The sequence below is a fragment of the Panthera uncia genome, chromosome A2, assembly GCF_023721935.1.
Source record: "Panthera uncia isolate 11264 chromosome A2, Puncia_PCG_1.0, whole genome shotgun sequence".
Lineage (NCBI taxonomy): Eukaryota > Metazoa > Chordata > Mammalia > Carnivora > Felidae > Panthera > Panthera uncia.
In genome coordinates this window covers 148,252,314-148,274,468 of record NC_064816.1, presented here as the reverse complement: position 1 = coordinate 148,274,468, position 22,155 = coordinate 148,252,314, and the positions used below count along the sequence as shown (strand labels likewise).

The 22,155-nt window shown below is 43.9% G+C and overlaps 1 protein-coding gene across 1 annotated transcript in view; it reads left to right on the top strand.

The window, feature by feature from the left end:
• Window positions 1-1,076: 1,076 nt before the first annotated feature.
• KIAA1549 (KIAA1549 ortholog) overlaps window positions 1,077-22,155 on the top strand; it is a 138,106-nt gene continuing 117,027 nt past the window's right edge. The window contains exon 1 of the mRNA XM_049641937.1: window positions 1,077-1,408. Within this exon, the coding sequence (XP_049497894.1) occupies window positions 1,378-1,408 (31 nt within the window). The 5' untranslated portion in view covers window positions 1,077-1,377. The remainder of the gene's footprint in view (window positions 1,409-22,155) is intronic.

Genomic DNA, 22,155 nt, shown 5'->3' with positions numbered 1-22,155 from the left:
TCCCTTCATCTCATCTCATGGCACCATCTGTGTATTATTGAATGTTTTTCTCCTGGGCAACTGTTTGATGGAGGATGGGTTCGGGGACTGGACTGGGGGTGTAGGGTTGGAGTTTTCGACGTGGGCCTAAATAGAGGCTGAATAGAGCCTTAGGACTTTGTAAAATCAGATTCTTCTTCCTAGTCCTTGGAATGAGGCATTTATTTATTTTCAAGTATTTTATTCATTTTTGAGGGAGAGAATTCCAGCAGGGCAGGGGCAGAGAGAGGGGGGTACAGAGGATCCAAAGCAGGCTCTGTGCTGACAGCAGACAGCCCGATGCAGGGCTTGAACTCACGAACCGTGAGATCATGACCTGAGTCGAAGTTGGACGCTCAGCTGACTGAGCCACCCAGGCGCCCCTGGAAACGGGGCTTTTAAATATTTGTATGCATTTTCAGGATTATAGTAGCTTTGTTGGTTTTTTTCCCGATTATAAAAATATTATGTGTTCATGGCAATAATGTGTATGTACTGTTCCCTCTGCCTAGAACATTCTTATCTCTGATATTATCTGCATGGTTTACTGTATCCCTTCAGGTCTGCTCAGGTCTCATGCGGTCAGGGAGGCTTTCTCTAACTAAGTTTTAAAAATTCAGTAACCTCCTTCATAATTCCTTGCTCCTGATTCTGCTTTATTTTTCTCCGTGGTGCTTATCCACACGTTGCATATGTCTGTTTATTCGCTGTCTCCATCCACTAGACCGCAGGCTTCATCAGGGCAGACTTTACCTGTGTCCCTCTGTGTGGTTTGCTCATTCACTCTTCAACCCTTTCTTGAGTGACTGGCCACTGTGGCGGGTCCTGGGGATACATCGGGTTGACTGTATGCTGTGTGACTCCGTGATAAGCACAGGAAGGAATAGAGAGCAGGGAGAGGGCTTGGGAGTGAGGAATTGAAGTTTTAATCTGGGTGGTTAGGGAGGCCTCATTGAGAAGGTGAGTCTATTAGTTCGCTAGAGTGTGCCGTAACAAAATGCCACCAACTGAGTGGCTTAAACAACAGTTTATTGGCACATGGTTCTCTGAAGGCTACAAGTCCCAGATCTAGGTCGGCAAGACCATGTTCCCTCCGAAGGCGCTCAGGGAGGGCGTTTCCAGGCATGTCCCCTATTCCTTGGCTTGTGGCCGTAAGCCTCTGATCCTCACGTGGCCTTCTCCCTGTGTGCTTGCCTGTGTTCAGATTTCTCCTTTTTACAGGGACAGTTCCATTGGATTAGGGGCCATCCTCCTCTTCCACTATGACCTCATCTTAACTAATCACATAAGGTCACATTCTGAGGTATTGGGGGTGGGGACTTCAACATAGGAATTTGGGGAGGACTCAGTTCACCCACGATGATGACATTTGATCAAAGATTTGAAGGAGGTAAGCACATGGGCCAAGCAGGTATTTAGGGAAACTGTTCCCAGCAGACGAAGTAGCCAACGTAAAGGCGGGAGTATGCCTGGTGTTGGGGGATGGGGAGGAGGCCCAGATGCTCAAAGGTGAGTAGGTGGGGGTGGGGATCAGCAGGTGCTCAGGTGGGTGCTGGGGGTAGAGGAAGTGGGCGCTGGGATGGAGCTTCGTGGGCCCTCGCGAGGGCTTGGGCATTACTCCAGGTGAGGTGGGAAGCGGCGGGAGGGTTTTGAGCAGAGGAGCGATATGATGAAGCTTCAAATGTAAAGTCGATTGCACATTAAATGGATTCAGATGGTACAAAAAGATGTACGTTGGAAAGTGAAAATCACTAAGAGATAACCATTATGACATTTTGGTGGTTTTCCTCTCAGACTTCTTTTTCACACGTACAGGCACATACACATACACGCAAAGTAACGGTATCATCCTCGCCATGTTGTTTGCTAACTTGCTATTTTGCACTTCACACTTTATCATCGAATCTTTACGTTGTTAGGAAATGTAGATCCACATTATGATTTTGTTTGACGCTGTGGATGTTCTATACTTTATTTAGCCCGTTCTCCGTTCGTGGGTAATTCCGTGGCTTTCAGCTTTTGCTGTGATAAAAGACACTGCTGTGAGCATCTTTGTATATCTGCCTTTACGTACTTTTCTAATTATTTCCTTATAGGATGGATACATTCCCAGAGATAGAATTGCTGGACCAGGCAGTATTCGTATATTAACATTTGATACATATTGCCAAATTGCTCTCTAGAAAGGTTGAAGCAAGCTACCTTCTCTCTAGCAATGATTCAGAGTACGGGTTTTGCTTCTACGACCTCCATCATACAGGCTATTACGAATCTTTATTATCTTTGCCCGACTCCTTTACAGTTGCATTTCTTTGATTGCTAATTGGCATTGGGGACTGTCAGCTGAGGCCCCCTTTGCACTCCTTTTTCTGCTTCTATCCTGCAGAAATCTCAGGGCTGACCTGGGAATGATGAACAATACCCAACCATTAGAGAGTGCTAGCCATGTGCCAAACATCGTGCTAGGCACAGTGTATCTTTTTTTAATCTAGACACTATCTCCGGGAGGTAGGTGCTGTTATGATCTCCATTTTACAGATGAGAAGGTAAAGATCAGAGAGGTTCACTAATTTGCTCAAGGTCACACAACTAGTGAGAGCCTTCCTACCCCTGAGGTGGGGATGTGCACCCCAACCAGGGTTTCCTTCGCTCTGGGTCCACGCTAGAGAATGACTCTACCGTTAAAACGTCTACTCAGAGGTTTTGCTTGCTTGGTGGAGTGAACTCTTTGGATGGAGCGTTGCAGTCGGGGTCACCTGTGGCCCCTGCCCGTGACAGAAGCCCTAGCTGTGCGGGCATGCCTAAGGCCCCCCACAGTGATAGAAACGAGGCTGGACCCAAAAGTCAAAGGCACAGACAAGGCTTTATTGCGACTACAGCTTCAGCCGAAGGGAGACACAGCGTTAACTTAGAGTAGGGGAGGCGCTGCTTGGATGGAGACCGTTCCCTTCCCCTGATTGGTTGGAAGGGCCTTGTCCTGATTGGTCGATATTAGTAGGCAACGGAGGCAGCTTATTGGTGCTTTTTGGAGCCGGGTCCTCTAGTTCAAGCGCGAAGTGTGTGTGAGGTTGGCCTTCTGCTCCGTAAGAGAGGTGTGTTTAACAGCCAGCAGAAAGCGCCCCAGGTGCTTGATGTTTTTCACTCGGGTCTTGTTCCCTTGGTCCCTGACAGCCTCACATAGAAGGTGCTCACCATATTGGTTACTCGGAATGAAGGAACAGGCTTTTGAAAGTTACAGTGGTGCGTGGAAGTGTCGTTTTGTTTGATCTCAGCAGATTACAAATGAGAAAGTTTAAAAATAAAAAGTTTCAGAAAGTTAATATTATGAGCCTAGCCTGTATTCCCTGACTTCCAGCCCAGAGAATAATATTTTTCTTAACACCAAGTGACATTTTTGTACTCCATTTCCTCTCTCGCGTTCTGGATCGGATCCTTGTGGGTTTGATAATATTTCTACTTTGTTTCGACTACACTTTTTTTCTGTGGTTTGTTTCTGACAGCAAAGCGTGTGGTTGTAATACATTCTCTTTGCTAGTAAATCGGTGTCGACCACTGGTTTAAAATCAATTTCTCATTAACTTTGAAATTTCGGTGGGAGTAAGTTGATGCCTTAAAAGAAATAGCTTGTTCAAAACTCAACCGGTGCACCTCACTGTCCTGCTTCCATTGTTTTATATGCCCAAGGCCTTTCTAGTTCTTCACAAAATACAGCGTATTAAAACCTGGAGTTCTTGCCTGGATCTGGTGTTAAAGTTTAACCTTCTAAATAATATCAAGAAATCTTAGGCCTGAAGCTGTCCTATTTTTTTTTTTTTTCATCACAGTTTATATTGATTTTACTCATTGACAAGCTTCAAGTTCTTCTTCTCCCTCTTTGCAATTCAGGATTCACTTCTTCCTGAGAGGAAAACCACATGTAGAATATGTATTCTGTCAGGATAAGCTGGTCGTGCTGCGGAAACAACCCCCAAATCTCAGCAGATTTCAACGTGTGGCCTCAGACTCCACCATGCTGTTACTTCCCTTTATCTCTTTCCTGTACCTTTTGCATTTTGTGTAGTTCTGGAAATTTCTCCATTCCATCTTTGTCTTGGGGTTTCCAGTGCCAGAATGCATGCCTGGAGGTAGACCCGGTTATATGGAGGTCCCATTCATCATACATGTGTGCATTTGCCAGCTGACATTTTCTGAGCTCTCACCACCCTGTGCTAGATGTTGGGGTACTAAAATAAATATGGCAGTCAGTCATGACCCTCAAGGAACTCAGTCAAGTAGGAGAGATGGTCCTATACATAAATAACTATACAACAGCATGGTCACTGCTGTAATAGAGGATGCAATGATGATACAAAGGAAGCAATAAGGATCAAGGAACTGTGTGGGATATTTTGTTTTTAAGGTGGGATATAAGATTGGAGCATTCTTTTAGGGCTAAAGAGGAGCATTGTTCAGTCATCTCTTGCTGTGTAACAATCAAGCCCCAAACTGAATGGCTTGAAACAATAATGATCTATTATTTCTCATCATTCTGTGGGTCAGGAATTTGGACAAGGCTCAGATGGGTGATTCTTCTCCCTGTAGCCATTAATTGGGCTGTTGGTGGTTCGTACCGGGATTGGGCTGCAAGGTTTAAGAGGGTTTCACTCATGTATCCAGTTTCTTGGTGCTCCATATGCCCTCCCTCTCTCTTCTCATGTGACTGTCTTGGGCTTTCTCAAAGCATAGTGGCCTCAGGGCAGTAGGACTTCATATTTGGCGGCAGCCTTCCAGGAGGGATGAAGCAGAAGCTGCCAGTTCTCTTAAGATCCTGAGCTTGAAAGTTACCCAAAGAAGCCAGACTGTTGACGATAGCCAAAGTCTGGGAAGAGCCCAAAGAAGCCAGGCTGTCGACAATAGCCAAAGTCTGGAAACACCCTGAATGTCCATCAACAGATGAATGGATAAAGATGTGGCATATACATACACTGGAATATCACTCGGCGATCAAAAGGAATGAAATCTTGCCATTTGCTACAACGTGGATGGAGCTAGAATGTATTATGTGAGCAAAATAAGTCAGTTAGAAAGAAATATATGATTTCACTCATATGTGGAATTTGAGAAACTTAACAGATGATCATAGGGGAAGGGAAGAAAAAATAAGATGAAAACAGAGAAGGGGACAAACTATAAGAGACTCTTAAATACAGAGAACAGACTGAAGGCTGCTGGTGGGGTGTTGGGTGGGGGGATGGGCTAAATGGGTGATGGGCATTAAGGAGGGTACTTGTTGGGATGAGCGCTGGGTATTATACGTAAGTGATGAATCACTAAGTTCTATTCCTGAAATGATTATTACACTATATGTTAAATAACTTGGATTTAAATAAAATTAAAAAAACTAAAAAGAAGCAGCCACAGTGTTGACTCTTTTGCATATTGTTGGTCAGAACAACTCACAAGACCAGCCCAGACTCAAGGGGCAGGAGGGAATAGGAACTACGCATTGATGGATGGAATAGCATACACTTATGAATTGATGGTGGTCACCTTTGGAGATTACTACAAGCCCAAAATGGTTGAAAATGAAGAGGAAATGGAAAGGTACCATTACTGGAGCGAGTTCTCAGAGTGGACAGCAATAAATGATAACAATAGGCATGATAACAGCTAAGTAATATTTAATGTACATTTCCCATATGCCGGGCATTCTTGTAGGTGCTCAACATGTATTAATTGTGTTAATTTATTTAATTCTGACAAACAATGATTAACTCCCTTTCACAGATGAAGAAGTCAGCAGCATCCAAGGAGATAAGTAACTTGCCTCAGGTCACACAGCTAGTAACGGGGGGGGGGGGGTGGGAGGAGGGATTCAGACTCCTTGGGCAGGAAAGTTGGCGCCTCTTCTACGGAGGCAGGTGGGAGGGAAAGAGTGGTGGGTGCTGGTGAGCCTGGGAGGATCATGCTGTTGAGGAAGTTAATGCCCGATGGTCTCTTTTTTCTTTTTGATGGTGCTGTGATTATCATTTAAGTGTGACGCGGCAGGAGCACTTTGGGCTCCATGAAAAAGTTGTCTGATTGTAGTATCTGTGCATCACGACAGAAGGAGGAGAGCAGGAAACTCTGAAGGGATTGTTGAGTGGTTAAGGGCCTATGCAGGTGAGGACCACTTGTGTGCCGCAGCACACTCCCTTGGCCCTGTGGGGGTTTCTGTGGCAGGTAGAGAAGGTACACTGTGGGGCTGATCCCAGAGCGGCTCTGTGAACCCATGATAAAAGTCTCCTAGATCCATTTTCTGTCCAGCTGCTGGGACTGCCTCAGTCTCCCGAGAATTCCCCAGTGCTCTCAGCAGCATTTCCATCATAGACTTGAAGAGTGTCAAGCGACTCCCTGCGACCTTACAGATGTTCTTTGCTCTTTCATTGGGTGCCTATTCAAGGTCCCCTTCAAGTGCCAAACGTCGAGTCTTGAGCCTGCTCCTAGGACAACTTAGAATGGGATTTTACCTGTGCTCCCGGAGGAGACTCCACTGTGTTTTGGTGGAGGACAGGATGTGGGGATTGATTGCCACCTGGATCAGAGCCAAGGGCAGATGGCTCCTGCTCTTCAGGCTGTACTGCTGGCCTGCGAGGGGCCCGTCTGTCCACAGAACTACACGGAGAGAGGTTATGATGAACTTCCGGAAGAGACTGCACTTTGTGTCCCATCCACCTTTTTGCCCATATCGTGGGATCTGTAGTGCTCCTGCAATTTCCCAGTGTTTATCATTCACGTTCTTAGAGATTTTGATTCATAAGAGTACATCTTCCGAATAGCTTGATCTCTTTGGAAAATCCAGAAGGCACCTCCACATGTCTGTCGAGTCCTGCAGCGCCTTAGAAAGCGTTTCTTGAGAAAAGCACACTCAATATGGAAGGAACAGCTTTACCCCAGAAGGTTCCAGATAAACTGTGAGGTGCCTGCCATTGCACCTTGGGCTCCAGCCTGGGGTGTCTGGGAGGTTCAGCCCCTTGCTGGTGTTGGAAACATTTTAGTCTGTATTTTTTGACATATCACGCTATCTGAGAAGCCATAGGTCTCCAGGAGACAAATTCTGTTTCTCCTGGACCCCAGTGGCCCAGTAAGCCTTCGACCAGTTGGAGTGGGGACATCACTCTAATTCCTGCTTTGATTTGTCTCTCTTGGATTAAGTTCTGTAGTGTAAGCTGAATCCTCTAACACGACCAGATCTTATCCATGTCAGGGGATCAGCAGTCTTCTTGGCCTCTGCCCTGTAGTCCTGAGAACTGACCTGAAACCATGCGGCCATGGCATTTGCTATTGAACATGGGTAGTCCTCAAAGCTAGTGTTTAAAGAAGGGTCATATCTGATTCAGAGGCACGGTTCCCTGCAGTTGCTCTGTGATCATTACAAGTGAGGGTGGCTCATGCCCTTTGACACAGCAGGTCAGCTCCTAGGAATTTAACTAACTTATGACTCTTTGATGGTAAAATTTACATAACTCTGTAAATACATTTGTTAATGGATCCTCTAATCGAGAAAAATTAATGTCTAACAACATAAATTTCAATCTTATTTTGCAACCAAACTTTCAAGACCTATTTCATGCTAAAATAACTGATAGCCAATGTCAGGGTTAAAAACAATCATAACAATGATTATATTTTCTCCATTTACAAGATATGGGTTTTAACTGCAGGCTTTTTATGGGAAATAAATGTAAAGACCTTTGACCCTGTGCTGTTTGGGCCTCTCCACCATGATCCCTCCCTTTCCCTTTTCCCCCATAGTGTAAATCCCATTAGAATCATCTTTTTATTCCATGATGCCCAACACAGTGTCTTGTACTAGTAAGTGAGTGAGTGAATGAATGGGTGCATGGTACTTTTTCTAGTTGTTCATGGTCATGATTTGTGGTATTCTTTTAGTTTTTTTTTTTTTTTTAATTTTTAAATGTTTATTTTTGAGAGAGAGAGTGTGAACAGGGGAGGGGACGGACAGACAGACACACACACACACACACACACACACACACACACACACAGAATCTGAAGCAGGCTCCAGGCTCCGAGTTGTCAGCACAGAGCCCAACACAGGGCTCGAATCCACAAACCGTGAGATCATGACCTGAGCCGAAGTCGGACGCTCAACCAACTGAGCCACCCAGCCACCCCAGAAGTACAGTTTTAAATGACAGTCCCAGGTGAAGTTGTCATCATGGGAAGTATGTGACAGATTGTAAAATAGTTCCTGAGTTAGAGAACTTTACAGCTGGGAAGTTATATAAATAATCACATGTATATGTCAATTTCTACTTCTGTGGCCTTGACAAGATGCCCCAGGGCCTGCATCTTCAGGATCCAGACTGTAGGAGTGGTGACTGTTCCTTCAGGGCACAGCCAGCAGGATGAGTTTTAGTCTTTTTATTATTCTGTCAAGATTCAAATCTGGGGGAGAGAGCCCGTGGCTTAGGATTGGTGCCCATTCCTTGGCCAGGAGAGAATGGGCATCTTGGGCAACCGATGTTCCTAGATCATAAACCATGGTGGAGGCAGCGTTCCCCAAGGCAAGACTGGGGGAGGCTGAAACCAACGTCTGCTCCCATGTTCTGCATGTGTGAGGCCTGCAGGTGCCAATGTGCAAAACCATAATCAGAGATAAACATGCATGGATATTCAGAGGAGAACACTCATGCAAAGATGAGAAAAGGCAGAAATATGCATTAATAGACATTTTCACAAATACAAAATATGCAGACACGTCAGTATATCAAGAAGCATTGTGTGTACAAGTTTCCAGGTTAATAGCAGTATGTACTGAGATGCACATATAGATATATATACATGGAAATACATGTATAAGTACAGACACACTTTCATGTAGATGCCCATGGTGAAGTGCATGGGTACTTGGAGAGAAAGTGAGCAGCAGAAGAAAGACCGAATAGTAGAAGGTGGATAAAGGAGAGAGAGTAGAGGGGCAATGCAAATAAAGAGGAGACGGCAAATGATATGGGGGGTGAGTTGGGTTGAGGGTTATGTGCTTTAACAAAGTAGCTGGTATGGTCAAGGTTTAGAAATTGACTTCGGATTTCTGCAGTATTCTTTGTAAGCCTCTTGGCTCGTGTCCTCGTTAGTGTGTTCACTAAGTTCATTTGATCAGAAGGGCAATGTGATGCCCCAGATGGCAGTCTTCCTGTTCCGTCTTCATTTTCTGCGGTCTGCCTGTGTTAATGGCCTCTTCCCCCTTTCCTGCCTCTCCTCCTACCACACTGTCCTGGCCATATGGTCATTCCCCATAAGGGGAACCATGTTGGGTTCTTTTGTGCATCTGTGCCTTTTTTACATGCTGTTTCTATGCTGTTCCTTCTGCTTGGAGTGCTCTTTCTTGTCCTTTGCCTGATTTTACTCTTCCCTCAAAAATCGCAGGACAGATATCACATCCTCCAGGAAGCCTTCCAGGAATACCAGAATGGTTTAGACACCTTTACTCTATGTGCATCCCTATTATAGCACTGGCTACTCTGTGCTATAGTTGTTTTTAACTAGATTGGAAACTTCGGGAGGGTAGAGATGTGTGTTTATATCACCATCTAGCACCGTATCTGGCTGTCAATAAACATGTGTTAAATCATTAAATGGATGATTGAAATTATGATTCTATGAAAGAATGAACGATTGTGTAAATAATCAAATGAACTAGGATAAATAATGATTTGGTGAGTTTGGTAACCTGAACTTCATAAAGCTGGGCTTCCTCCCCCCCCCTTTTTAAATATAATTTATTGTCAAATTGGCTAACATACAGCGTGTACAATGCGCTCTTGGTTTTGAGGGTAGATTCCCGTGATTCATCGCTTATATACCACACCCAGTGCTCATCCCAACAAGTGCCTTCCTCGGTGCCAAGCTGGGCTTTTATTTTTTACTGCCTCTTACCTGTTTCCTCCTTCTGAAACAGAATTCAGAACTCCTTTTCATACCCCCACTACTTTCTCGAAGATCTTAATCAGTCACCTCCATGTGGTTGAACCTCAAAACTACATCTTAACTTGAATCCCTGGAGATGATTGTCATTTAAAACAGTAGGGGCTCCTGCATGACTCAGTAGGTTAAGCATCTGATCTCCGCTTAGGTCATGATCTCATGGTTTGTGAGTTTGAGCCCCGCTTGGGGTGAGCTCAAGCCCCCCTTCAGCTCCATGCTGACCATATGGAGCGTGTGTGGGATTCTTTCTCTCTCCCTCTTTTCCCCACTCTCTCCTCTCTCTCTGCCCCTCACTCACTTGCACCCTCCTAAATCAATCAATCAATCAATCAATCAATCTCAATAGCATCTGAGTCTGAGTTCCTGGCAATGTTGATTCCTTCTGTGCTGGGGTAAGAAAGGTTTGTCTCTGGTGGCAAATAATACTCATTTATATGTACTTTGTAGAGTATGGAAATACATTTAGAAGAAATTAAGCATCTTTATTTCTAGCATCTAACTATTTTGTGAAGAGTTTGTTATATATTTTTCCAGGCTTCTAGGAAATGTACATACTTGTATATATAATAGATTTGAATTTTTTTTTCATAAAATGGGATCATGCTATCTATATACTTTTGCATCTTATAATTCTTATTTTCTGGCAAACATTTCTCATACTATTACATATATTTTTTTAAATATTTATTTGTTTTGAGAGACAGAGGCAGAGCGTGAGCGGGGGTGGGGGGGAGAGAGAGAGAGAGAGAGAGAGAGAGAGAGATACGGAATCTGACGCAGGCTCCAGGCTCTGAGCTGTCAGCACAGAGCCTGATGTGGGGCTCGAACTCATGAACTGCAAGACCATGACCTGAGCTGAAATCGGACGCTCAACCGATTGAGCCACCCAGGCGCCCCACTATTACATATTCTTTAAAATGTTTTTTTGTGGAATGCATAGTATTCCTTTGTAGGGCAGAATTTTTCAAGTCATCCTTTAATTGTTTGGTATCTATTGCTCCCTATTCTTGCCATTATATATGATGCTATGATGAACCACTTTGTACATAGATGTTTGAACTTCTAGTTATTTCCTTTAGGATGGGTTTATAGAAGGAGAATAACTGGGTCAAAAAGGATAGACTTTAAAACAAAAAAAAACCCTGTGTGTGTGTGTGTAAACCAGAATGCATTCCAGAGTAACTATTTCGAAATAATGCTCTCTGTGTTGGGATTTGCAAAATAGATTTATGGTTTGTATAGTTGAGCTGTTTTCCAGAAAGAGAGAATCTGGCCAGGGCTGATGTTTTTCCCAGCCCTGCTGTCTGGTTATGTACTGTTCCATCTCTCCTTCTGGACAGGTGTTTACCCAGAAGGAGGTCTCTACCCTATGCACATCTTTAAAGATTCAGAGCCCAGGAGACAGAGGGTGTGTGGCTTTGGGAATCTCGGCCACACTGTGGATGTGGGGACGTTGTTTCCTGGGCACTGGTGGTATGATCTGGAGGTGAGAGGATGGGGGCTGGAGAACTGGGCTCTTTTCTGGGGCCTCCCCTCTGCTGTTACCCAGCGTTGCCCCTCCTTTGTGCTGCAGCCGTTTTCCTTGTTTCTGTACTGCCTGTCGTACCAGTTGCTGATAGATCGATTGGCTGTTGTGGTAAATACACATGACACAAGATTTACCGTTTAACCATTTTTAAGTGCACCATGGATTGGCGCTAAGTACATTCACGTTGTGCAGCCATCTCCAGAATTGATCATCTTGTACTGCAGCTCCTGTAGGGATTTATTTTTAATTCTGAGCAACTCGGGTCAGGGACAGTGTCTCCAGATCCCAGAAATCAGGTGCCGTCTGTGGCACATAGTAGGAGCCTGTCAGTGTTTATATAAGAGAAGGTAGAGCCACCTGAGAGCACTTCAGAGGAGGCCATGTGTGCAGGGACTTCATCGGAGTCCTGGCTTTACCCCGTTTGGGGTCTTTCCTGTTGATCTGTGTCGCAGCGTAGGCCCCTCCAAAGGCTCTGTGACTGTGCTGTGACAGAATTAAACTGCACAAATGCAGGACGCCTGGTTGGCTCAGTCAGTGGAGCATGTGACTCTGGATCTTAGGGGTGTGAGTTTGAGCTCCAAGTTAGGTGTGTAGAGAGTACTTAAAAAAAAAAATCTTAGGGGTGCCTGAGTGGCTCAGTCCAGCTCTTAGGTCATGATCTTGTGGTTTGTGAGTTCGAGCCGTGCATCCGGCTCTGCACTGACAGACCAGAGCCTACTTGGGATTCTCTGTCTCTCTTTCTACCTCTCTCCCTCTCTCCCTCTCCTTCCCTCCTTCTCTCTCTCTCTCTCTCTCTCTCTGCCCCTCCCTGGCTCACATACTGTCTGTCTCTCTTAGAATAAGTAAATTAACTTTATAAAAAAATTAAATCTTAAGAAAAACCTGTACAAATGCCCTCTGCTTCCTCTTCTTTTAGCACTTTCTGTCATTTGCCCGTATTAGTAACTAATTTTTATTATTGTCAGTCTAAGTTTTTGTGTATCCGTCTTGTTTCCCTGCTTCGATTATTAGCTCCTTGCCAGCATAAAGCTTTGACATAGTAATATTACTGCCGATTACTAGTGTGCTATGTCATTGAACCTAAGATGCCATCAACCGTGTGATGATGGACCATTTATTTTTCTGTACCTCTGAGAAAGAAAAATCATGAGTCGAAAGCACTGCCACTTAAGCCAGGAGACACTGTTGGTTGTTAAATGCAACCTAATTTCAGGTGTCTTAGAATGTGAAAAAAAAATGCACCTTTGAATGGACGAATCACAGTAAGTGTGAAATGAGCACTTGTTCCGTTGTTTTGTTTCATTGTGCGTATTTGTATCATGTGGATGATAAATGAGAATGTTTATACGTATTACAGGAAACAGCTTTAAAATTTTATTACGTGAAAATTCGTAATTAAATTTCCATTGACTCTCTTCTGGAGAATATGGATCACATAACTTGCCCTTTTGAATTTAGCTCTATGTTCTTTCCTAGGGTGGCTGCCCTCATTTTGTTTTGCTTGTTTTTCTTTCATATTTTTGTTTTTCACTGTAGATTATTCAGCTTGTTCATTGTGGGTCTTTTTTCCTTTTTTTCTTTGGCAGTGTTTTCCTGTAGGAAGGGTGACACAGTTGGTTACCTGGGTGGCACAGTTGGTTGCGTGTCTGACTTTGGCTTGGGTCATGACTTCGGCTTAGGTCATGATGTCACAGTTCGTGAGTTTGAGCCCCGCATTGGGCTTTGCACTGATGGCACAGAGTCTGCTTTGGATTCTCTGTCTCCCTCTCTTTCTGCCCCTTCCCCACTCGTGTGCACGTGCTTGCTTGCTTTCTCTTAAAAATAAGCATTAAAAAAAAAAGGCCTCATAGAACCTTCTAGAATATTTTTTCAGGATCCAAAAAAATCTTAAAAGTATCACAAAGTGACAAAACTGATAAGAGCAAGTGTTAGTGTCTTTAATGCCAAGTGCAGATTTCAGTGGCTGAAAAATAAATTTTTAGATGAGAGTATGAATATTTTGCTAAAGTGGCCCATTAGGTGATTATTATATTAGCAGCTGGTTGGATCTTCAGGTCCTGGAAATTCACATCAACAGTTCATAGTTCCTGCTGCTTAACTATGGGTGACCTTCATGAACACCACTTGATGTATAGAGTCCTTAATTTATTCCTGGGAACTACTTTTTTTTTTTTTTTTTTTTTTTTTTTTTAATTTTACTGCTGAGAAAAGCAGGAACAAGAAAGCATGTTTGTTTTTAAAAAAAATTTTTTTTTCAATGTTTTTATTTATTTTTGGGACAGAGAGAGACAGAGCATGAACGGGGGAGGGGCAGAGAGAGAGGGAGACACAGAATCGGAAACAGGCTCCAGGCTCCGAGCCATCAGGCCAGAGCCCGACGCGGGGCTCGAACTCACGGACCGCGAGATCGTGACCTGGCTGAAGTCGGACGCTTAACCGACTGCGCCACCCAGGCGCCCCAAGCATGTTTGTTTTTAATGTGCCCTCAAACCAGTGTTCACTTAAGCTTCTTCTAGATTATTAAAACACCTGCCTTAGCTTGATTTCTTTTATGTGCCTAATCTTGTTTATGCCTAGAACTCTGAATTCTTATTTTTCTAGGCCGTATTATTATTATTAAAAAGATTTTTTTAAATGTTTATTACTGAGAGAGAGAGAGAGAGAGAGAGAGAGAGAGAGAGAGACAGAGCACAAGTGGGGGATGGGGAGAGAGAGAAGGAGACAGAGAATCCAAAGCAGGCTCCAGGCTCTGAGCTGTCAGCACAGAGCCCCACGTGGGGCTGGAGCCCACAAACTGCGAGACCATGACCTGAGCTGAAGACAGGATGCCTAACTGATTGAGTCACCCAGGCACCCCTTCTAGGCCATATTATTAATAATTATATGAATAACTGACATGTGGTTTGAAAGCTTGCCACGGTTTTGTTCAGTGGCTCTTGACCTTGTACACATTAAATCACCTGGGAAAATGTAAAATTCCAGCCTATATCCAGACAAGTTAGTTTAGAATCTCAGTGGAGCCCAGGCATCAGTATTGCAGCCGTGCATTATCTACTTTAATCTAACAAACCTGTGAGGCATGTGTTCTTTTCCTCCTTTTATAGATGGAAACACTATAGGTAGGATTGGTGAACTCAGCATTAGTGGAGACTCAAACCTAGTTTGTCTGATTCTAGATACTGTTCTTTCCATATGTATTAGTTATTCATTGGTGCCAAACTGTTTCACTGAAACAAAGCAGTTATATTCTGCAGTATTTATAAAGGTAGCTCACATCACTTCATGAACACTTTCAAAGTCCTGGCCATTGTTCGGGCTTCTAGACTACTCTCTTCTTTGGTAATTTGCTCTTCAGGATGTATTGAATTTACCTTGGTTCCGGAGTATTCACCAAATTGGCATTTTATTAACACAGATGGTCCTGAATGATCCTGGAGGAACGACTTGTTCAGTCGGTGGTGCTTCAGATCAGTTGTTGGAGAAAGCCGTGTTATTGTCTAACAAGTGGATTTACAGCGTGAGCCAGTGCAGTTCTGTTCATTGGGGAGTGGCTCCCAGAACTCCAGGGATGGACATAAACAGTCCCTGGGGCCAGCCACGTGAGTGTAAACCTATCAAAGAGGACATGCAGAGAAGAGATTGCTAACGGTGCATTTCAGGAAATGCCCAAGGAAGGAAAGGGAAAGGAAAAGGAGAAATAGCTGGGGCAGCGACAGGATTAAGGACAAAATGTTCTAGGGACAAAAAGCCTCTGATGTTTGAAAGAGAGAAGATTTTAAGGATGGGGTGAGACGGAGCCATGGGCGGAGGGAAGGTCCCGTGAGTCTGGCTTCTGTGATGCCACATTTGGGTTCAGGTTACTCACGAAGATGTGTTGGTGGGGCAGGGAGAGGCGCATTTGACCTTGGGGAGGAAGGAGTGTTGGGGAGGTAACTGTGGTGACAGAGATGGGCCAGGGTGAGGGTGAAGGTGGTGGAGACATCATATGGTGCTGATAATGTAGCAAAGCAGGGGAGACGATCTGATCAGAGGTTGTGGGTTCAGCCCCGGGGAAGGGTGGAGGGAGGAGGGAGCCCGAGGAGTGGAGAGGGCAGGGATCACAGGGCTGGTGGGTTTGCCTCTGGCTTCAGCATTGTGATAAGGGAAGGTGAGAAGCAAGCACTGGAAAGTAATTTGGAAGTGATTATTCTTGTGCTAAATAGTCTTTAGGTGATAAGAGTCCCCTAAGGTATTTACATATAATTCAGATTCCAGAGCTGGTTTCCATACAGATTTTTAAAGAATTCATCTCATCACACAAATTACAGCTCACAAAGCATATTCTCTTCTGGAAGACTAGTAAGGCTAGAAGGAAGATTATAGGCAACCTTTCCGTTTTTGAATAGCTTAGCTAAGTGGCTTAAACTAACTGACCAGCTTAGTTATGAGTGTTGGATGGATCTGTTAGAAGTGTTTTAAGGGTTTTGCAAATTTGATAGAAATACAATTTTTGAAATTTTCTTTGTCTCTACACCTTTTACTTGTAGCTTAAAGTGTTATATATTATGTTGTTTATTATATATTATAGATATATAAAAGTACTCTTAAGTATATAGCTTGATGAATTTGCCCAGACTGCATACAGCTGTATAACAACACTGAGGTCAAGAAATAGAACATTACCTGCCCTTCAGAAGTGCTTCCGCCCCCGCCCCCCAGGCCTCTGCCTCTTCTAGTCTCAGATCCCTCTTTTTTGAAAAAAAAAAAAAAAAAAGTTAATTTTTGTGTGAGAGACAGATATCGAGCGGGGGGAGGGAGGGCAGAGAGAGAGAGGGAGACAGAGAATACCAAGCAGGCTCTCTGTCAGTACAGAGCCCTATGTGGGGCTTGAGCTCATGAACCATGAGATCGTGACCTGAGCCGAAACCAAGAGTCAGATGCTTAACCGACTGAGTCGCCCCTCAAACCCCTCCTAGCAAGGTTTTCCTCTTCCTGACTTCTAACAGCTAGAGTATTAAATTGATGTGTGTAATTATGTCAGACACCAATTTGAATGCGATGGAGACCACCAAAGTATTAGCCCATGTTGCCGGGTAACTTGTTTTTGTGCTGATCTTAAAGTGGCTTCGGCCATCTTTTTGACAATGTGGCATTATTTAGGAGGATTACGGCTTGGCACAGTCTGTTGACCTCAGATCTGCTCACTGGTCTCTTGAACTTGCACAAGCTGCCCCCATTCCTACGCTGGGGGCTGGCTCAGATGTGTTTGCTTAGTGTATGTGACACATCCGTGGGGCACTGGGAGCCTGGTGTGTTATAGGCAGTTCTGGGGTTTGTCCAGGGTCCTCAGTGCCCCTGGGCCTCATCATTCATTCCAGGGAACACAAGTGATTATTAGGTAACTTTAAGATCTCTCAATATTTTTATCATTTTTAAATTTTTTAAATAAAAAATAATTTTGGTATAGTTAACATACAGTGTTATATTAGTTTCAGGTGTACAATATAATGATTCACCAATCCTATACATTATACAGTGCTCGCCAGGATAAGTAGACTCTTAATCTTTCACCTATTTCAACCATCCCTACACCCACCTCCCCTTGGGTCGCCATCAGTTTGTTCTCTGGAGTTGAGTCTGTTTTTTGGTTTCTTTTTTTTTCTTCATTTGTTTCTTAAATTCCACACATAAGTGGCATCATATGGCATTTGTTTTTCTCCGACTTATTTCACTGAGCATTATAGCCTCTAGATCTGTTCATGTTGTTGCAGATGGCAAGAATTCTTCCTTTTTTATGACTGAGTAATATTCCCGTGTGTGTGTGTGTGTGTGTGTGTGTGTGCGTGCGCGCGCGCACGTATCACTTCTTCTTTATCCCATTCATCTATCAAGTGGACGCCTGGGTTGCTTCCATAATTTGGCTATTGGGAACAATGCTGCAGTAAACATAGGGGTGCCTATATCTTTTCAAATTAGTGTTTGCATATTTTTCAGGTAAATACCCAGTAGTGGAGTTTCTGGATCATATGGTAGTTCTATTTTTAATGTTTTGAGGAACCTCCATACTGTTTTCCACAGTGGCTGTCCCAGTTTGCATTTTCACCAATTGTGCATGAGGGAGGAACTCTCCAGTCTTGAGGCCAACATTTCCTGGTATTCCCGTTTTGAATTTTAACCTGAAGAAGTTGGTTTCATTGGCCTGCAGACTTATTTATTTGTTTATTTTACAGTTTATGTATTTATTTTGAGAATGAGAGCGAGAGTGGGGGAGGGTCAGGGAGAGGGAGAGAGGGAGAGAGAATCCCAAACAGGCTCTGCACTGTCAGCGCAGAGTTGGATGCAGGGCTTGAACTCGTGAATCGTGAAATCATGACCGGAGCCAAAGTCGTATGCTTAACCGACGGAGCCACCCAGGTGCCCCGTATTTATTTTTAAAAGTTGGAAGCATTGCCAACATTATCTTGAGGTAACAGAACCCCCAGCCTCACCAAGCCCACTTTTATGAATGGTGGCACCATGCTGAGAATGTGTCTTTGTGGCTCCTTGTGCTTGATCTCAACACCCCTTATTTTGTGAGGTTCACTCCTTGTCTTTCTCCCTGGCTTCCTTCCGTAGCCATTTGTGTTTAAGAGCCTTCTGAGGCTGCAAAGTGAGGAGTTCAGGAAACGTTGCAACGTTTCGTAAGTTTGATTTAGGGTTTTCTCCATACAGAGCAAGTTAATTATTTTTCAGGAAATATGTATTTAAATCACGGATCACAAATTTCCAGCCAGAATCGGCAGGCATGGTATTATTGTATTTTGTTACTTTAAAGTTGTTCTTAATCTTTTATTGAATAGGTCATACTTTCACGTGGTTCGAAATTCAAAAGGCAGAGGTCACAAACTCAGATGTTTCTAGGCAGGAATCAGGCAGGTAATAAATAAATGAAGCAGGCTCATCACAGGACAATAAGGGATAGTGGGGTCTGTGGAGAAGTGCCCTTTAGGCATTAACATTTGAAAAACTATGTGCAAATGTTGGTAAGAGTCAGAAAGTGATTGCCTGGGAGTTAGGAACTGGGGATGTGGGATTGACTAGAAAGTGCCTGAGAGAACTTTCTGGGCTGATGGAAATGTTCTGTGTCTTGTCTTGGGTGGTGGCTACACGATATGTACTTTCATCGGATAAACTTCATCTAATTAACAAAAGGTACAAACTGCAAATAGAAAGTGTCTCTCCTGGCCCCCCTGTTACCTGGCCACCCAGTGCCAGTCCTTGAAGGGTATCAGTATCTTCCGTATTCTTCCAGAGATTAATGCAAATACAAACAAGAGCGTGTGTGTGCTTGTGTGTATCCCTTTCCCCAAACGACTTTCCATGTTCACTGTTCTGTCCCTTGCTGTTTTCATTTAATGACACATCTTAGAGATCATTTTATGCTAATATGTAAGGAGCTTCTTCATATTCTGTTGTATATATTGCACTTCTGGAAGAATTTTTAGACTAACTTGAAACTGGATGTTTGAGGTCAGGTGTGCACTTTCTGGGTCACCCAAAGCCCCCCCCACCCCCTGGGCACCCCCCCCCCCCCCCCGCCCTGCTGCTTTGTGATAATATGTTCTCCCTGCTCGGCCCGAAAGACAAATGCCTTTGTTCTGTAAGTTTAGCCGTTTTTCAGTTCTGATCTAAGTCTCGCTTGTGCTACGAAGGCCTTCCTCAAGCGCATCTCACCGTATTTTTGGAAATTCCATTGCTCTTGCAAACACACTTCATCGTCTTGCCACCCCCAGAATTTTCAAGTTCTTCTTGGCTATCTTTTTTTTAATGTTTCTGTGGCACCATTTATTTCATTTATTGGGTATGTAGTAGATACTGAGTAAATACTGACCCAGTGAGACTAGACTATTTGACCTTTATCAACATGGAGTTGGTTGGCCTTCTGAATGGTAGTTAAGACGTTAGGTGAGTCCTACAGGTGTGCATTAGCTTCCTGTCTCTTTCCTGTGTGATGAGATAGCAGGATGGGCTTGTCTCCAGGTGGGGCAGGAGAAAGGAGGAGAACTTTTACTTATTTTTAAAAACACCTATTTTGTATATAAAAATCAAGAAGAAGTTTTGCAATAGGTAATGTACGGGTTGACCCTGACACCCTCACTCGGTCTGTATGACAGAGGGTTTCATGTCACATACGGAGCATAAAGCATCCTGAGGGACAGACAGGGAGCCTGGGGCATGGGGGCGTTGGCAGTGAGTCTTTTCCTTTGCTGTCTTTCAGTGGCTTGGGTTGGATGGAGGTGGATGGATGTTCTTGTGAGCAGATTTCTGAATTATATATAAACAAATTTTCGCTAGTAGACAGGTGGCTTCAAATGGTTTTGCTGAGGGGGTAGAGACTCGTGGCATGTAGTCTAACTGTGCAAACAGGTAAGTGGGGACAGCCGAGCCTGTGCTCTTCCTGCTCCTGGGTGTGCTTTTCAGCCTCTTTGCTGTTAAGGACAGTGGCAGCATCTGTATGGTCTCCTGGGGCTGCCGAAACCAAGTACCCCACACTGGCTTCAAACAACAGAAACATATCATCTCACTGTTTTGGAGGCAGGAAGTCCGTATCAAGGTGTCCACGGGGCCCTGCATCCTCCGAAGGATTTTTGTGTGCTTCTTCCAGCTTCTGGCATTTGCCGGCGATTATTGGCCTTCCTGGGCTTGAAGATGCATGACTCCAGCTGCATGACTGTCTTTTCCCTGGTCATCACCTTATTTTTCCATCAGAGCATGTCTGTGTCTCAATTTCCCCTTTCTTTAAGGACACCACTCTCATGACCTCCCTGTAACTTCATTACCTCTGTAAAGAACCTCTTTGCAAAGACGGTCATGTCCTGAGGTAGTGGGGGTGAGAACTTCAACAGATCTTTTTGGGGAGTCACAGTTCCACCTGCAGGAGTATTTTATCAGATGTGGTAAGAAACTGGCCCCTGAATATTGATATTGAATAATGTCATTTATCACATATTTACATCCTTCTTAAATTTTTAAAAAAAATTTTTTTTTTTTTTTGAGAGATAGAGACAGAGCTCTAGCAGGAGAGAGAGAGGGAGATGCAGAATCCGAAGCAGGCTCCAGGCTCTGAGCTGTCAGCAATGAGCCTGACACGGGGCTCAAACCCATGAACCATGAGATCATGATCTGAACCAAGGTTGGATGCTTAACCAGTTGAGCCACCCAGACATCCCTACATCCTTCTTTTCTTTTCTTTCTTTTTTATTAAACAAACAAAAAAATTAATGTTTATATTTGAGAGAGAGAGTAAGTGAGAGAGAGAGACAGAGAAAGAGGGAGACACAGGATCCGAAGCAGCCTCCAGGCTCTAAACTGTCAGCACAGAGCTGACGCGGGACTCGAACCCATGAGCCTTGAGATCATGACCTGAGCCGAAGTTGGACGCTTAACCGACCAAGCCACCCAGGCGCTCCTACATCCTTCTTTTAAAATGTAGTTTGCATATGATTTGTAAGACTCCTAATATTAAAACATTAGGCTTTGTGTACAGTTTTTAAAAGAATGAAAGTATGTTAGTGGAGGTGTGCTTGGGAATTTTTTGATGGAGTGTGTGACCCGCCAGTTTGCAGACCACCGCCCAGGCTGTCTGTCCAGAGGGTTCAGGCGCATGAGCACCTGGCGGCCGGCAAACCCGTGTATAGATCCCTGTTCCACATCCTACAAACAGGTGGCCCTTACGGATTCCTTAACCTACCTTTAGTTTCTTCGTTTGCAGAATGGGTTCTTGGGGAAGTTAAGTGATATAATGTCTTAAAGGTGCTTAGCACAAAACTTGGCCTATAGTAGGCAGTCAGTGAATGGTAGCTATCGCTGATGTTAATAAATGGATTTTTGTTGCTTTCGATTTCATCTCAGGGAAATTGGTCAGCACTGCGACCACAAATTACACAAGAAACACAATGGATAAACAATGATTCTGTACTAACAGACTTAAAAACAATGAGATCATGTAGAAGGAAGTGGGAAAGTGTACTTTGATTCCCTCCTACTTGGTGTGAACATGTTGATAAATAAAATCCAAGGGAATGTACTGTTGTGGTTTTCCTATACCAGTTGGCCGAGGGCGGCTTGGGGTTGTTCACCTGTCCTCTTCCGCTCTTCTCCCCAGGCTGCCCCGGTGGAGATTCATACATGTCAGTGGTGCTCAGCTGGGTAGTGTCACCTGCAGGGGCATTTGTCCTTGTCATTGTTAGATTGGTGGGGACATTACAGACAGCGGGTGGGTCAGGGATTCCAAACACCTGGGGACCTCTAGATGCCCCTGCATAAGACTGCTGTAAGTCCTTTATTTTTTTTTAAAGTTCTTTTGGTCTGTGAGAGACTTTTCTTCCTGTCTCTGTAGCCAAGTGAAAGAGGCAGTGATTGTATCATGACAGTAGAGTGGTTTAAAATTCTCACTGAGGAAAAAAAAAAAAATTCTCACTGAGGATGCCCTGTATTCTTTTTTAAATAGTGTCAGTAATCAGGACTCTTTTTTCTCTTAGAGGCCACTGATTCCTCTAGAGAAATCAACCAAGGCTTATATACAAGCAGAAAAAAATTTTTTTTAAAGAACAAATTATTACCAGTGTTTAAAAGCAGAGAATAATGAGCCCCACTCAGTAAATTTAACAATGAATATAATA